The sequence below is a fragment of the Polyodon spathula genome, chromosome 2 (assembly GCF_017654505.1).
Source record: "Polyodon spathula isolate WHYD16114869_AA chromosome 2, ASM1765450v1, whole genome shotgun sequence".
NCBI classification, from domain to species: Eukaryota; Metazoa; Chordata; class Actinopteri; order Acipenseriformes; family Polyodontidae; genus Polyodon; species Polyodon spathula.
Genome location: NC_054535.1, coordinates 94,803,423 through 94,821,365, shown reverse-complemented (window position 1 = coordinate 94,821,365; position 17,943 = coordinate 94,803,423). Strand labels below are relative to the sequence as shown.

The 17,943-nt window shown below is 36.9% G+C and overlaps 1 protein-coding gene across 1 annotated transcript in view; it reads right to left on the bottom strand.

Moving 5' to 3' along the window:
• Positions 1–6,269: 6,269 nt before the first annotated feature.
• The window catches only part of LOC121328581 (5-hydroxytryptamine receptor 4-like), a 35,614-nt gene continuing 23,940 nt past the window's right edge, over positions 6,270–17,943 (bottom strand). Inside the window, exons 2-6 of the mRNA XM_041273354.1 lie at positions 16,875–16,965; positions 16,644–16,790; positions 11,168–11,368; positions 9,819–9,986; positions 6,270–6,825 (exon numbers count right to left, since the gene is read on the bottom strand). Coding sequence (XP_041129288.1) covers positions 6,270–6,825; positions 9,819–9,986; positions 11,168–11,368; positions 16,644–16,790; positions 16,875–16,903 — 1,101 coding nt within the window. The 5' untranslated portion in view covers positions 16,904–16,965. The remainder of the gene's footprint in view (positions 6,826–9,818; positions 9,987–11,167; positions 11,369–16,643; positions 16,791–16,874; positions 16,966–17,943) is intronic.

Genomic DNA, 17,943 nt, shown 5'->3' with positions numbered 1-17,943 from the left:
ATTAGTTTGATTGAGATCTGCAAGAACTACAGTATATCCTACATGGTTATTTTATTTTCTCACTGTAACTTGCTTGTTTGTAATTTCTCTGCAAGAGAAACCGAAACTAAATCTTCTCATAGATAGTAAACACATTGTTTTTATTTATTTTATTTTTATTTAGAAGTGAGTAGTTTTTCGAGATTTACGATTATACTGTAAATACAGTATAATCGTAAATCTCGAAAAACTATTCACTTCTAAATCTTTTGTAGTCATTTTTGTATTACTTTAGTATAAATACATGTTAATTTGGATTCATATGTTGTTTTTTTCTGACTTTATGTGAACGAAAAGACACACATGTGCCCCTTTCCCATTGGAAATAGTGATATTTTGAAATATCACTGTCCTGGTCACAAAAGCAAAGTTTGTGGGGAATAATAGCCATTTTTTATACTTTTGAGGCATAAGCAATTAGGAAATAACACTTACTACCCAGGAACAAAAAAAAAAAAAAAAAAAAAAATTGTTACAGTGTTATATACATATATATTACTTTTTTAAAATGTTAAGTTACCACCATGGCCACTAGGGGGTACACAAATTTGTCTCAATAATTGTATTTTTAAATTGTTTTTGCAACACAAATTACTAGCAACATGAACAACAAGAAAAGGGGGGGGGGGGGGCAGAAACGTGTCATTTAGTAATTTAGTAATATAATCTTCAACAGGGGGACTACAGCCCACTCACTTTGACTCCACCAACTACAATATAAAGTCTAAATTCTGAGTGGATTACTAATGGTTATAACCACTAATGAAGGGCTAACAGATCAGCATGGTATTAAAACAGGAAGCAATAGTGACCTGGGTCCCAATTTAAATAATAAATAATATAAACCGTGGTGGATCGCTAAAAGGTACCCCCGAACCAAAGTCATGAAAACTAATATCAATGATTGTGTGTGAGCCTAACCTATCTATTTCTGTGTTATATGTAACTTTTTTTTTTTTTTTTTTTTTTTAATGTTTTAGATCTGGCACAGCCTAGGTTTAAAATAGGATTTTTTATAATTTTTTATGAGGGTTAATTTGGTCTCCCAGCCCATCTGGCCTTTATGACGAGAAAGTGACAGTGCAAGGGCCACAGTACACAGTTGAAATAAGGATTAATAATTAGATAAATGTTTACTGTTTAACACTTCCATTTATTGGTATGTACTTGACTAACAATTCCCATAGTTACTCACTTAATTCATAGTCCTCAATGTAAAAATAATACTGATATCAATAACAGTGAAGGAGCACAGACTCAAAGAGTCCTATACGATTTAAATCGTAACAAATGAATTTGGTTTCAACAAAATTACAGGCTTATCTTCTGACAACACAGTTAACGTAATTAAATGTTGGCATGACCAGGAAACAACCATAAACTGTAACAATTCTTTCAGTTGGTCCCTAAGTATGCAAAACTGTTCAAGACATACAAAATAAGATGTCATACAAACAGTTATAAAAAAAGGTTTAAAAAGGTATAAAGAGTGTAACTGGAGTCCTGTGAGAAAATCCCTCTGTGTTCCCGGCCACTGGGCAGTGCTTTGTTGTGTTTTACAGTCTATTTAGCCAATAGACCAGGATTTTTTTCTCTCCATTTACCATACGTTGCCTTACTTACGGTTCAGTTCCTGTTTTGTTGTGACACGCATTATCTTGACCATTTACAGTCATCATTAAATAATACATTTTTTGGAGTCAATAATAATAAAACTATTTTATATAACAATCACAAAATGCAGTATAAGAAATGACAGTGTGGGGGTTCCCAAGTGGCACATCCAGTAAAGGCGCTCTGCGTGAGTGCAGGATGCGCCCTATAGCCGGGACGTTGCCGGTTCAAGTCTGGGCTATTACACAGCCGACCGTGGATGGGAGTTCCCAGGAGGCGGCGCTCAATTTGCTGAGCATCGCCGGGGGGAGGGGTCTAGGTCGGCCAGGGTGTCCTCAGCTCACCACGCACCAGCGAATCCTGTAGTCTGGTCGGGCACTTGTGGGCTTGCCTGTTAGCTGCCCATGAGCTGAACTATCCTCCTACGCTGTAGCTCCTGGGCAGCTGCATGGTGAATCCACAGTGTGTAAAGAAGAGGTCAGCTGACCGCACACGCTTCAGAGGACAGCGTGTGTTCGTCTTCGCCGCTCCCGAGTCAGCACAGGGGTGGTAGTGGTGAGCCAAGTGTAAATAAATAATAATTGGCCATTTCAAATTGGGAGAAAATAAAAGAATAATTGGCAACAACTACATTTTTTTAAAGAGAAAAAAAAGAAAATGATGGTGTATACAGTAATTACGGTGAACTTATGACTACAGCTTTTTTTTTTCCTTGAGTTATTTATATCATTCTAAAGCAGTGGTCCTCAAAGTGTTGCTTGCGGGCAAATTCGTGCACGCGAAGCCAGGCCATCGTGCCTGTGGCAGCTGTTCTTAAATTATGGGTCGTAAACACATTTCTGGCAGGATGTAGCGTGGGAAAATAAAGAAAGCTTTAAACACATTTTCCAACAAAAGCGTACGCAACATTTTTTTTTTCCCTGAATGGCTTTTGTGATATGATCAGCCTACTGAATATCTGCCTTGTCTCTGTGGTAGCCCAATCATATATATATATATATATATATATATATATATATATATATATATATATATATATATATATATATATATAGAGGAAGGATTGATTGGTCGGTTAAAAAATGCAAAAGATAATGTAAACAAACAGGTTGGTAAACAAAGTAATTAATAGAAAGTGTTTAGGTTCAAAACTAAAGATGGGTTAATGAATACACTGTTAATTGATAATGGTTTGTTAAGTAAGGGAGATTAAAAGTAATTAAAAATCAGGTTTAAATTAAATAGTTCTTATTGTGCAGATACAAAATTTGGGGGCACTAGGACCCGGTAGTGGCTACAAAAGTCGGGACCAACTCCAGGTTTATTTAATAGACTAATTAGCAGATTAATTAAGATTGTTTAAAAGGATATGAGTGTCTGTGTTTCGTGTGGGTGATAGTAGGAGTTTGGCTGGGAGAGTTGGAGAGCAAGCGGACTATTGGAAAAGGTATTTGGTTTACGGCTTTGGATTGTGAATCGGTTTTGATGACGAGGGAACAGGCTTAGCCTGCCTTGTTATTAGTTAAAGAACTGTTTAGATAGGGCCCGAGAATGTGTTAGGTTTTGTTTTGTTTATTTTTTCTTTTTATTATTGTAAACAATACACACGCCACAGTGTTTCCTGGCATCCTGTGTGTAAAGCGTTTATTTGGAGAAGAAACGTGTGTCTGCAGGGCAATCCATCACTAATACATATATGTGTGTGTGTGTGTGTGTGTGTGTGTGTGTGTATGTGTGTGTATATTGTGTGTATGTATATATATATATATATATATATATATATATATATATATATATATCGAATACGAGCGCTCTTCCGTGACCCAAATAGTCAGCGTGCCCACAAACAGCCAAGTAAGATCAATTTATGCCCGTGCCAAAGTTAATTTACTTTGAGGACAACTGTTCTAAAGTGTACTATTATTACATTGCCTATAGTAACTATTCACCCCCCTTGGACGTGTTCACAGTTTGTTGTGTTACAACTTGAAATCTTGATGCATTTAAATGGGATATTTTTTCTGTTTAATTCACACAAGCTATTCAACACTTTCAATGTGTGACAAAATTGGGGGGGATGGGGATAACAAATTAAATCAATTAAAAATAGAAACCTGAAAAGTCCTCATTATATAAGTAATCACCTCTGCTATGGCACTCCTAAATAAGCTCACATGCAACCAATTGCTTTCAGAATTCACACAGTAACTTAAATTGAGTCCATCTGTGTGCAATAAAAGTGGTTCCCATGATTTCAGATTAAATACACCTGTCTCTGTTAGGTTCCCATAGTTGGGTAGTGCATTCAAAGTAAAGGTCCTACCATGAAGACCAAGGAGCTTTCAAAATAACTCGGGGATAAAGTTGTGGAAAATCCTGCTTGGAATTTGCAAAAAGGCATGTGGGAGATTCTGAAAAGATGTGGCGAAAGATTCTGTGGTCCGATGAAACAAAAATCGAACTATTTGGCCTAAATGCAAAGCATTATGTCTGGCGCAAACCCAACACAGCACATCACCCAGGTAACACCATCCCTACTGTGAAGCATGGTGGTGGCAGCATCATGCTATGGGGATGCTTTTCATCGGCAGGGACTGGGAAGCTTGTCATGGTAGAGGGCAAAATGGATGGAGCTAAATACAGGCAAATCCTTGAGGAAAACCTGCTTCAGTCTGCAAAAGACCTAAGACTGGGACAGAGATTCACCTTTTAGCAGGACAATGACCCTAAGCACAGAGCCAAAGTGACACTAGAGTGGCTTAAAAACAAGAAAGTGAATGTCCTAGAGTGGCCCAGTCAAAGCCTGGACTTGAATCAGATTCAGCATCTGTGGCAAGACTTGAAGATTGCTGTCCACCAACGATCACCATCCAACTTGACAGAGCTTGAACAATTTTGCCAAGAAGAATGGGCGAATATTGCATAATCCAAATGTGCAAACCTGGTAAAGACTTACCCCAAAAGACGCACAGTTGTAATTGCTGCCAAAGGTGGTTCTACCTAGTATTGACTAGAATACTAATCTAACCAAGACATTTTATTTTTTTTTATTTTTTTTGCTTCACAATAAAAATTCTCTTGCTTCTTCAAAATGTTGAGTAGGTTGTGTAAATCAAAGGAAAAAAATCCCATTTCAATGCATCAGGATTTCGGGTTGTAACACAACAAACTGTGAAAATGTCCAAGGGGGGTGAATACTTATTATAGGCACAGTATGTCTACGCAGTACACCATGTCACAGCCATGTGACTGAAACAATACACTTCTTTTCATGAAATCGGCCCTTTTCACCAATATGATTCATAGTTCAGAACTAAGGGGTGCAAAGCATTTTCCTTTTTTAAAAATAGATCGTGAAAAAAATCTCTTGGTGCTATATGCTGGACATTGAACCCAGCGGGAGGTTCTGTAATAAGGAAGCTCCACGTCAGAATCCAAGTTATGTAGTTATTTAAAGTTTGCTTTTATACATTAAAAATGAATAGAAAAGTTCTAAAGAACATAATAGTAGGAAGTGTGTGGGTGCCAAGTGGGTGTCTGTGAAAACTTAATTAACTAATGAATAGATAACAAACTAAAAAGCAATTAAGAAGGGCTTAAATGATAACACAGTCTGAAATATGACAAGCGTGATGATAGGTGGGGGTGTAATGTAAAAAAGAAAGCAGAAGATTAATAAACTGTTCCAGCAATGGTACAGACATTTATAGCGCTGACAGTAAAAGTGGAAAGAAATGCTAGGAAAACTGTGTGTGGGGGTGAGAGACAACAATTATAAAAAAAAAAAAGTGAAGAAGTTTTTATCTCACGACTAATTGATGTAGCTCTGTTTAAAGACGTGTGAAAGGAGCAGATTTGTCTTTGGAAGTTTTGTGCAGGAGAAACTATGATGCAGGTGACTGACTGAGACTAGATGATCCAACTTTCACTGCAAGGTTGTTATAGCAGTTCACCTCCAGCATATGTCTCTTGTGATTAAAGTAATTTGGTTTGGAGTCTGTTTAAGCCAAGCCAAGTGCCAGGCTGGTCAATACAAGATCAATCCAAACTGAAGCCCCATAATGTTGCAAAATAAAGACTTTGGACTTGAGCAGTGATAGAGAGATCTATCTTGTTATGATTTTAGCGCTCAGATCTTTGGTATGGTGTAATAAGAAAACGTGCAGACAACGCTGCTCCCTTCTACTTCATCTCAGTATGTGCCCTGTCATACCCAGTACGAAAACAAGTTTAAAATTCAGTTCATTTATGAATGATTCAGTGCATACAAAACCTTAATAGATCAGATTATATAAAAAAGAACTCCTACACCTACTTTTACTACAGTTTTCCAGTATACTGTATAGTTGTAAGTATGTGTCTGTATTCAAATAAAACTATTTTATTAGTTAGCACAAACAGCGAAAGCAGGATGGTAAGCATAGCACTCAACAGATGTTATATCGGCTCCGCAACCAGAAAGTTAATGTACAAGAACACAATGCAATCTTGTCTCGTCTTTTTCCTTATTGCTATACTCTCAAGGCTGCACAGTTTTATTTTCCAAGCTCAGACTCATCAACACCAACTACAACAATCATGACCTTGAACCCCGCTTAAAAAAAGATAACCCAGTCTCACCTCATCGATATGGAAGTCCTGTTGACCGATGTTGTGTATGATCGCGATGGTCTGAAGCTTCCAGCACGCACATATCGCTCATCCCCACAGCAAAGTATCCTTAGAAAGGCACGTCGGAACGACCTGTTCAGAAAGGCATACAGGAAAGGGTTCAAGCTTGAGTTGATGTACCCTAGCCAGAGCCAGGCTGTCCACATCTGCCAGGGAACGCTGTAGTCTATGAACGGATCAATGATGTTGGTGATGAAGAAAGGAGCCCAGCAAAGGCAGAAACAGCCCATGATGATGGCTAGAGTCTTGGCTGCTTTAGTCTCCACCTTCATCCGGCTGGGGCAACGACTGTCAGAGCCCTCAAGTGCTTCACAGGCCGAGCCCGCTCTCTGAAGTTTCCCGATCTGCCGCGCATGCTCCACGGCAGTTATGTATATCCGCTGGTAGGCCATCACCATCAGGACCAGGGGGATGTAGAAGGCCACAGCCGAGCAGCTGATGGCATATGGCCAGTTTACTAAGAAGACGCAGAAGGTTTCATTGGTGGCATTGCTGAACTTTCTTGAGTCTATCTGGAAAACCAATTAGTGAAATTAGTAAGGTAATAGGTTATATTGGACAAACTATGATGTTTATAAGGTAAATGGAATATGTACTACATATATTACCACATGAAGCTGGCTGAAGATGCTGGAGATTCCTAGAAATTACACTATTCTCCTGGCTCCTGTTGAAACTACAATAAGGTGATATCATGTTATTATTAACTGCATCATGATACGTCTTGGAACCCAAACAAGCAATTCCCTCTTATTTCTCCTGTTGGAGAGAAGACAGGTGCTGCCAAGGTCCACCGAAACTTCAGTCTCCTCTGGAAATTTTATGTCACTTCCGTGAGGAATAAATATGGAGCGCAAAAATGTTCTCACAAAGCAAAAAGAGAAACCAAAAAAAAAAATTCTTAATAAAAGAGAAAGCAGCAGACCAGGCGGTCACCATCTTTACACTGGCATGATGTAGTCTGACAGTCTGCAAAAGAACACAGCCATGTGCGACCTAAGGGTATCTCGGGCTCCACCCAGCCCCGCAAGATGTTTTTTTTTTTTAGCTGCTTTTAGTCCTCCAAACAAAAGTCACTGTTCCTGAAGATTAATTGTGAATTGTGATTTGGGAATCGTTGATTGCGCAGCACAGCTACACCTGTCACTTCAGAGATAACAGTAACCACATATTTCCAGAAACGTTCAATAACAGGGCACTCCCAAAACATATATAAATAAGTACCAGCTTCTCCCAGAGTGCATCTGTGACAGAAGGGGGCGGGAGCGGTCTTCATCTGAAAACACCGGTAAGGCGTTGCATAGCTTCTAAGTACAAGTTTAAAATTAATCAGTTGGTGTGCTAAATTTTTTGAAGATGTACAAATATTTTTTGTCCCACTTGTGGTTCATGGGTGAGAGCTGGTATTATAGCAACTAAAACAATCATAAAGAGAGGAGAATATACATCTTGTAACTGTCGACAAAAGTAAATCAAGCACAGGGTGAGAAAGTGTGCATTGTCCCAAGGTAGCCCATAGGCACGGAGGGCTGAGTGGAGTCTAAGATACAAAATGTAAAAAAAATCAGGCAGTGAATATGTCTCCCCAAGATCCTGGAACATGCAGAGGCCTCTCTCATCAAAAATGTCACTTAAAATATTTATATTTCTTTTAGACCAAGGTGGATAGGTCAAAGGCTGAGAGCCTGTCAGTAGATGGCAATTATTCCAAATAGATATGGAATTTCAGAGGGTTGCCAAGAAAGCGATCAAATTTCTTCCATATATCCAATGAGTATGAAATAACTGGGCCTATTCGAAGAGAGAAATACCAATTTTTAGGGGCGGAAAATAGGAGATCTTGAAGCCTAATTGGTTTAATTAAGGCTTCTTCAATTGGTCACCACAAAGCTGTCATCCTTGAATCCAACCACAATTTTAAAGCCCTTAGCTGAATGGCCCAATACTAATATTTAAAATTAGGCACAACCAAACCACCCAAAGCTTTGGAGCGCTGCAAGGTCATCAGTCCAATTCTAGGTTTCTTGCCCCTCCAAATAAAACCAGTTATTGTGGAATTATTTTGTTCCAGGCATTTATGTGGGAGTGAGATAGGAAGCATGGAAAAAAAAAATGAATGTGAGGGAGTATATTCATTTTTATAATGGAGATCCTACCACGTAATCAGAGCTGTAAGGGAGACCATCTTGCCAAATGTTATTCAAGGAATCTACCATATTTTCTTTGCAAAATTTGGGGATATCTTAATACCCAGGTAGGTAAAACCTGTGAGCTGTGGTTCAAGAGGGATATGACGTGGGAGAGGGGCATTCTTAGCCACTGAGGCATGAAAATAGATTTAGGCAAATTTATTTTATATCCGGATAACGTACCAAAATCATTTGAGCTAGAGTCATTAGAAAGAAACAGCGCAATATCATTGACATAAAGCAAAATATAATATTTAGATCCCTGTATATCAATAGGTGTAATACTGGTACTCTGTCCTATGGCTTGTGTCAGTGGTCCTAATGAGAGGACAAATAATGATGGTGACAAAGGACAGCCCTGTCGTGTGCCTCTTCCCAGCGCAAACTGGGTGGATACAACTGACCCTGTCTGCACACACACAGTAGGATTGTTGTATAGACTGCGGATCATATTAATAAATGAGTGGCCAAAGCTAAAACGTTCCAGAACTGCCCATAGGTAATTCCATTCCAGGCGGTCAAATGCTTTCTCAGCATGTAAAGAAAATACTGTGCAAGACAGTGGTTGGTGGGTGGCCAGGTCAAGAATATGAAAAAGACGACGAATATTGTCAGATGCAAGACCCCTTTCAAGAAACGTGTCTGATCATGGTGTATTCGGTTGCTTATACGTAATTCCAGCCTCCCGGACAGAGCCTTTGCAAATCATTTTAAATGAGTTTAATAACTATACAGACCTGTAGCTAGAACATTCTAGTGGACCTTTTTTTTTTTTTTTTTTTTTTTTTTTTTTTTTAGCACAGATTGTGCTGCTGTCTCCAACTCTGGCAGTGTTAGTGGAGCTTTTCAAAGTTCAACCTGATAAACAGTTAAGCTAGATAATTCTAGTGGTTAAAGAAATCCCTGATTTTAACAGCATCTGCACCTGCTGTGTAAAGTTGTGAATATTAATAATAATGCAAGACATAATAGGGTGATAGGACTGCGTATGGTTATAGCGACACTCATGGCACGTAAACAGACCTCGCCCGATATTCCTCTCATGCACAGAAGTTCCCCATCCTATAACCCTATAATATGCCATCCTACATTATAACCCAATAACATATGCCCGCAAAGGCTCTTTTACAACACCAAACAACACCCCTAAGTGTGCGAATATTGGACCATGTTTGAAACCCTGTTGTGCGTTATTGTTTTCATTGAGAATACCCAAGAATAACTGAATGGAAATGAAAGCGATGTGTGTTGATTATTTGAAGCTTTCCATTAATGTTCATTTCAAATTACATTGCATTTACATACTTCTTTCTACTTACAATCTCCTCAATCCCAATGGCATTCCAGCTTCGCATAATGGGCAGAAAGGAAATTAAGCATGGAATTACCCAGCATCCACCCAGCATGAGAGCAACAAACAGATGTGTCATTTTGTTCCTGTAGACCAAAGGTTGACAGCAAATAGCATAGTATCTGGAAGACAAATATAAAGAATATATTAGGGTGGGTTGTGAGGGGAGAGATACAATATACTTATGTCTTTCTACTACATTTTAAGTTTATTTGGCTTTCATCCATAATGGCTGCAAAATCTGATGGTTTCTGTGCATCTTGGGATGTAGATGTCAGATCCAAATTCCCATTACAAGTTCTAGAAGTTCTTTGAGACACCAGTTATTTTATGTTGCGCCTACTGTAGTTTATTTTTAAACAAATGCCAAAGGTTCATCTTTGTTGCATAAGAGGCAGACCATTACTACACATGGCACTCTGCAGATAAGGCTGATAAACAGACCATCTGATCACCTGTTGGTTTTGCAAAGTTAATGGGTTATTACTGGGCAATAAATAGTGGTGCTGCAAGCTTGTGTTGGTTTTGAGTAGCTTTTTATTTTTTTATTTAAAGTGGTGGGAGGGAGGGGGGTTGTTACCAGGTTGTTCGTACTGGAGGTTGTTGGTGGCTCAAGAAGAATAGAAGGTCACACTAATATTAACTGTGCTGCACAGCGAGAGAAAGAGCACGGCCTAGCCACAGCATCCCATCCAGTCCTGCTTAGTGAATAAAACACCCGGCGTTGGTGGGAGGGGGGGCCTGTACCACCTAACTCCAGAGTCTCCTGTTCAGGGAGTTTAGTAATTACCTGTGAAAGGCTACAAATGTACTGCAGCTCATCGTTATTACTAATTTGCAACCTGAAAAGGCCACTCATCAATTGTGAAATTGATTATAAAGCAGCTTATTTTCTATGTCAGCTTGGGTGTGTGCGGGGAAATCAAGCACCCCAGAAGTGCGATTATTTGACAAAAAGCAGTTTATTGTGATTATAACACGACTATTTTATAAAAGGAAAACACAATTTAGTAGGTTTTAAACTGTAAATTAAGTTTTTATTAAATATATCCTTTTGCCGGTGCTGTGATGTCAGATGTCCCATTAAAATGAATAGGAGGACCATTATGACCATGTTATAATATATAGTAACTATATGGACTGTATGTGAGCACTGTACAAATGTGAAGGTTTTGTATATGTAAATAGTGTAGGCCACTAGAATACACTGCAAACGTTTGAGGAAAAGCTCACACAACTGCATGACTTTGCAGCGTGTCAAATTTTAGAAGTTGACAAAAAAAGCCATTCACAGTTATCTTACCTATCTAGTGCAATGGAGCACAGGTGCAAGATGGATGCAGTTGTCAACATGACATCTAGTGACGTCCGGACCAGACAGAAAGTTTCTCCATACTCCCAGCTGCTTGTCACTAGCTCTATCACTGCAAAAGGCATGACCACCAGTGCCACCAGGAGATCAGCAAATGCCAGCGACACAATGAAGTAGTTAGTCTTCTTTTTTCTGTCAAGAACAAAATACAAACTGCCTTTGAGAGTCAGGGAGGTTTACACTGTATTTTTTTTTTAAATGTTGCTACAGTAAATTTCTTTTCAGTACCATTTTGATATAAAAAGTCTTACAAGCTTTTCTACACGTTTCATCAATCCCATTAATACATACATTAAAGTCGCTTTTTACCCTGGCCCAGTCCTTATATCAAATTACAAACACATAAATTCAGTATTTTAAAATGACATTGTTTACGCAGATTCACATCAAATACTTCAGATCTTGAAAATGACTTTCATAAACCAATCACTGAAATCTTCCCAGTAATTACAAAGTTCAACCTTTTTTCAACCCTCAGCAATGTGTTTAGCAACAGATACCCAAGAATAGTGTTTCAGTGTAAAATGTCACATGATTTTGGGACGCTACAGTTTTGAGATACACTGGCCCGTAAATTACTGGTTATTTTACCGGCCAGTAATTAGACCGATAAAACACATCTTATTGTCTGCCAGGCCTGAGGCATGTGGCAATTATGATGGCAGTGAGGGTCAATTAACAGCACCATACAGCAACTTTCTGAATCAGACCAATAATATGTTAATGAGATAACTAGTCTCCAAGGGCACATTCTGTTTTTTGATGGTAAATGGCTTTCATGAATCACCAGATGAAACACTGTCACTATTACTGGCATGATAAACAAGGAGTCTTTTATGCATATAGCACTCGTAACCCTGTTTTGACAAAAGCTGTTTTCAGGCAAACACAACAGAATACAACACTGTGCAACTGAATACATTAGATATTCTTCCTTTCTAAATGTTTTATAAGAATTGCAATAAAATCTTGTTGTTTGACATGGTTTACATTGATTAAATCCTTATTACAATTTGATCACAACCTTCCGCAGTCTCTAGCAAGGTTGTGAAGCACATTGATAAACTCAAATACTACGGCTATTGTTTATCTCACACATTTGTAGAAACAGCTCTTTGCTTTCTTTAGTATGGTATGCAAGGTGTGGAAGATATGATAGTGTTTAACCTGCTCTTCTGCTGCACTTTAAATCATGGGACAACTCTTGCCTAAACTAACTTTGGTAATAGTCATATGGGCCATTACACCCCCTGAACTTTATTTGCTATTTAAAGTGTTTAGGAAAGTTGGTCACATTGTAATCATTTGTATAATAATGACATTTATATAATTTATACAATCATGTGTTTACCAACACTATAATGAAATTAATTTTACTGTTTGTTTTTCAAATAAAAAGAATCTTGTTATCACAATAAAACTTTAAAACAACACAGGATTAAATGCTTTATAAACATTATACAGCTCAGGCCAAATGTTTTACATCACCCTATAGAATGAACTCATTTTGCTTCATAAAGCTGAAAGAAACCTGCTGAATAATGTTACGCTAACATAATCTATTACATACTGCTTTGTAGTTTTCCAAATGCTTAACAAAAAACTGACAAAAATATTGACATTTCAAAATCGAACACGAAATACTGTACTACTATTATGGTTTTCAGTAGACTTTTGCAATATAATGTTGTAGTTTCTTTGATTACATAATGTTAAATAAAATATCTAAAATTATGTTCACATAGGTTGTTTTTTTTTCCTATTATGTCTCAATTTTAAGTGATGGAAAACTTTTGGCCATAGCTATACACATCCTGGACAGCATGAACAGATACTTCACTCATAGAACTCAAACATAATCCAAATAAGGGAATCATTAGTTACAGAGACAGTTGTATAGAGCAGCTGCACATTTCAGTTTGATTGTATACTGTAGATCTGATCTGATAGTAACAGACAAACTGAGTGTGGTTAATGGACAATACATTATCCACCCTCACTTGTCATTTCTACAAAATGGATAACATTTTGGGGTAGCACTACACTTGTGAGATGACTTACATACATTTAAGTGATAACTACAAGGCATGGGGTGTACAAGGAGATAAAAGTCTGTGTGACCGTTAAATATATAATACCAGCAAGGGAGACTGCTACCTCAAAGTACTGTACTTCATATGCTCATTGTAGGAATAGTTTTTATATGACAAGTGTTTTGGTCTTTGGCAGCTAGTTGTTCCTTATTAGCACAAGTAGGGTACACCTATCTGAAATTCACTTTCCAATAAATCTAGTACATGAACATAGTAATTTATTTTTATTTTTTTAGCATATTATACTTAGGAGACTATGAAGAGGTTTTTTTTTATGTTTTTTATTGATTGCAATTATAAAATGGTAAATAAAAGAACAGCAGCATTATGTTGTTTTCACAGTGCTCGCCTGAATCTTTTGGAGATTTTATTATACGGCTGTGGGATTCACACTGCCCACAATAAAGGCTGTCCCACACCCTCTAAAAAATAAATATAATAAAATAAATGCATACATTTTGAATTATTACTGACATTCACCATGCATATCCAATCTGGGTTTAAAAAACATCTTGGCAAGCATGTCTTTTTGATAGACTTTTAAACACAATGGGTCATATTTTCAAAGCAATTAATTAAAATTAGAAAAGTGCATGTAAATGCAACAAATGTGAAAAACAAACAACTTGCCAGTGCTTAGGAGACTATCATTAGGAGACGCAGAAGGCTGGTTTGTGAGCAGGACATAAGATGTCAAAGGTTTCACAGTCACTGAGGTCCTTCTCCACCTTCACCAACATTATAATTATACAATTGACTCCAGGAACACAAAATTATAAGCTATAACCATTCTGTGATATTTACTAATTCATAGAATGTGAACCCCACACAAAAAATGACGAAGCACTAAAAGTAAGCTTTATGGGCTTATGTCATCAGTCAGATGTCGGGACCTATGTTAGAGGCAGACAGAGCTGGAGCACTGAAACTTAAATATTTATTCTTTGAAATCCATTAAGATCTTTAGAAAGACGTCATGGAGGAAGCGCATCAGGAACAATATTAAAAATCATACCTAGATTTACAAGCAAGAATAACATCCACTCTTCACCTACTTTAAACAGGACTTGAAAAAAAATATATAATCTGTTCAGGAATTCCAACTGCAACTGCAGAGCTGCCCTCTCAAAGCAGGATCTCCAAGTCGAAGACAAAAGACCCTGCAAATACACTGTACAACTTAATAGGATAGTGACTGTGGAGGCAGAGCAAAACTTTTTTTTTACTATAGTCACTGAGTCGATAAAGGCTATCCTGTGGTTTTTAGCACCTACATGATTGGCTATAGTCTTCACTGGTGGCAGTGATGAGGACCTTGTTCTAGCCATGTCTCTGATATGCAACTGAACATTCCAGAGCCTGGTTCCAACAAGGTGCTCAACTGTTTAATAGACTAAGGTATTCAATATCCGACATGTTCTGAAAAAAAACAGCCAAAAGTAAGGTAAAATGGATTCTAATAGTTAGAACTTTAGACTGGAGGAACAGAATAGTAACTATAGCTAAATATGTGACTTGTTCTGAGCAAATTAGATGCAATATATCTCACTTGAATCTGTAGGTCCTCGATGTGTTAATTATCCATTTTAATAACACTTTTCAACAAGGTAGATCTATTAGTACATAAGTAGAATAAAGAAATGTTATTTTTAAATAACTTAGTAAAAGAAGAACTCAGCAGACCTCTAAAAACATCCTGAGCTGTTTATTTCTAGTTTTGAAACATTAAATCACTCTATTTTTTTTTCCACTAAGGAGAATTATACAGTAAATACAGTATAATTGTAAATCTCGAAAAACTACTCACTTCTAAATCTTTTGTAGTCATCTTTGTATTACTTTAGTATAAATACATGTTAATTTGGATTCATATGTTGTTTTTTTCTGACTTTATGTGAGCGAAAAGACACACATTTGCCCATTGGAAATAGTGATATTTTGAAATATCACTGTCCTGGTCACAAAAGCAAAGTGTGTGGGGAATAATAGCCATTTTCTATACTTTTGAGGCATAAGCAATTAGGAAATAACACTTACTACCCAGGAACAAAAATTGTGTTACATAGTGTAATACATAGCGTTCACATACAGTGTGATACTAAATAAACTATTTCGATTGGCTTAAGGAGATAAATATGATGTTGATAATTTACTTTTTACCTTGCAGTTGAAAAAAAAATTGATTTGTCTATTCATGCTGCCTCAAACCTTGGTGATTTAACTTAATTTTTCTGTACAAGCCAACAATGAAATAAACAATCTTTTGATTTAAACTGACACCATGGAAACAGAAAACAAAACATAATTTGTCAAAGACAGTAACATTATTACTTTTTAAATACAGAGAATTGGGGAGGTTGTTTTATATTAATAATAATAATAATAATAATAATAATAATAATAATAATACATTGCACACATTGCAAACAACCAAAACTTAAAAACTGAATTAAAAAAAACTGAATTAAAATCTGTATGTAAAGCCAATAAACCTCGGCCATTACTACATAGGATATCAAGGTCAAAACCTCTCCAACCATTGTCTGAGTACAGTAGAACCTCAAAGTTAAACGCATGGAGGCTGATCATACAGTAAGTGATAATATATTGTTTTCAGTTATTTAATATATGTACTGTCATAATAAAAAGTCCCACCCTTTAACCAGGGGAATGTTAATAACAAAGCAAAAGTGATTAACATACAGTACATTCCTTGCCACTGAGGTTAATACAAAATCAGATCCGAGTAACATGAAAAATAACATCTACTGTATGCAAAAGTAAAACATTTCAATACAGGCAGACTGATGCTTCCATACTGTACCCCATGATTCTGACTCTCAATAATTGGTGCTACAGATATATGAAGAAATGTAAGTGTAACATATGGACAGGCAGACATATAGAAATAGCACATTCGTGTACCCCCCAGATTTGTACTTTCATTTGATAAAAAATTCACTTTTGAATACGCATTATAATTGGTTCTGTTTTTGTAGATATATGTAAACATGAAAGCGTGATATACAGACTGCCAGTCGGACACAGGGACAGACAGCATCCATATACCCCTAGATTATAACAGAGAATGTCAGATCAAATTTCATCACAATTGAATTAGCGGTTCTCTAGACACAGGCAAAAGTGTGACATACGGATGGGATGATAACATACATTTAATTCAAGAACTATGAATGATGAGTTGTGGTAGGAGAGCTAGGTATACTGTTAGTATTTAACCATACCTGTCTAGTTTGTAAAAATTCTGATGTAGTTACATCCCAGTCCTGTGATTAAAAGAAACCATTTCTTACCTGAGTTGCCTGTCTTTGCAGACAGCCACCATCACCAGCAGATTGCCAAGTACTGTCATAATTATAATGACAGCGAGGAAGACTGTCAGTATGATCTTTTCTGCTGCAGTTAATATCTGAACTGCATTTGCCTCGCCTTCACTTGAACTAAAGAAAAAAGACAGACATTTATAGGCAGGGTGATTTTCTGCAGTAATTTTAATCAGAAACTAATCCAAAACTACGAATTACTTGTCTGTGGAGTCCAATTCTGTTGCCATCACTGGTCACCTGCATGGGTTTCAATGTGTGGGACTCATCTGTGTGAGAAATTGCTGTAACCCTGTGAACAAACAAACAAAAGAAAGCAACATGAGAACTCACTAAAACAGGAGAGTCAATTATACCATCAAAGCAGGGTTTAATATTAACACTGACATCGTATATTTCATAAACCTGCTCTTTTGCAGAACTCTTTCCACTGTATTTTTATTGTATTGAGTGATGTTAACAAGAGGGTAAATAAATCACCCTGAAGAAAAACTCCAAAGGGATTAATATTGATTTACAATGTGTAGAAAACTACATCTCCCACTGTTTTGAGCGGTAACCAAGGTTTTAAAATCAAATGTCTTGCCTGTTATAAACACTACCAGTATTATCAATTGTCTAACATTTCTTTTGTTGAATAATTTGTGGTTCTTTGTATTTTAAACTTCAATATATGAAGTCACTCCTGCACCTCAAATGGTTCCTGAGATATGAAACTTTCACACACGATGGCAGCGGTATTTTTTTATCATCTTGATTTCCATTGCCACTGCCTCTGCCATCTTTGTATCTTGGATACTTGTGCTGTTAAAATGCTGTAAGCACTGATATGATAGACTCTAGAGCAGTGGTTTTCAACCTTTTATTAAAACTGTACCCCTTCTGTCTGCTGTTTTCAGCTCAAGTACCCCTTTACAATTTTAGCTCTAATGAATGGTACCACAGTCGCAATAAAAGCCAGGATAATCTGATTAACACACTTATTTTTTCCTGTTTATTTAATATGTAATTAAAAACAGTTTGGGGCTGACAAACTGCTGGTCTAGAACACAATACCAAAAATAAATTCTTAAAATAAGTCTTTTTATGCATAGAATCAGAAGACAGTATTTGGGAATCTCTTAAGAAACACAAAGTTGTTATAAATAATCCAAAAGTAGTCTAAAATTTTACTTCTCATCTCAGCATATTTACAACATCAAAAACATTAACCTCAAGATAAAACTATAATAACTAACAAACTTTTTTTTATTATTAAAAAAATTACCCA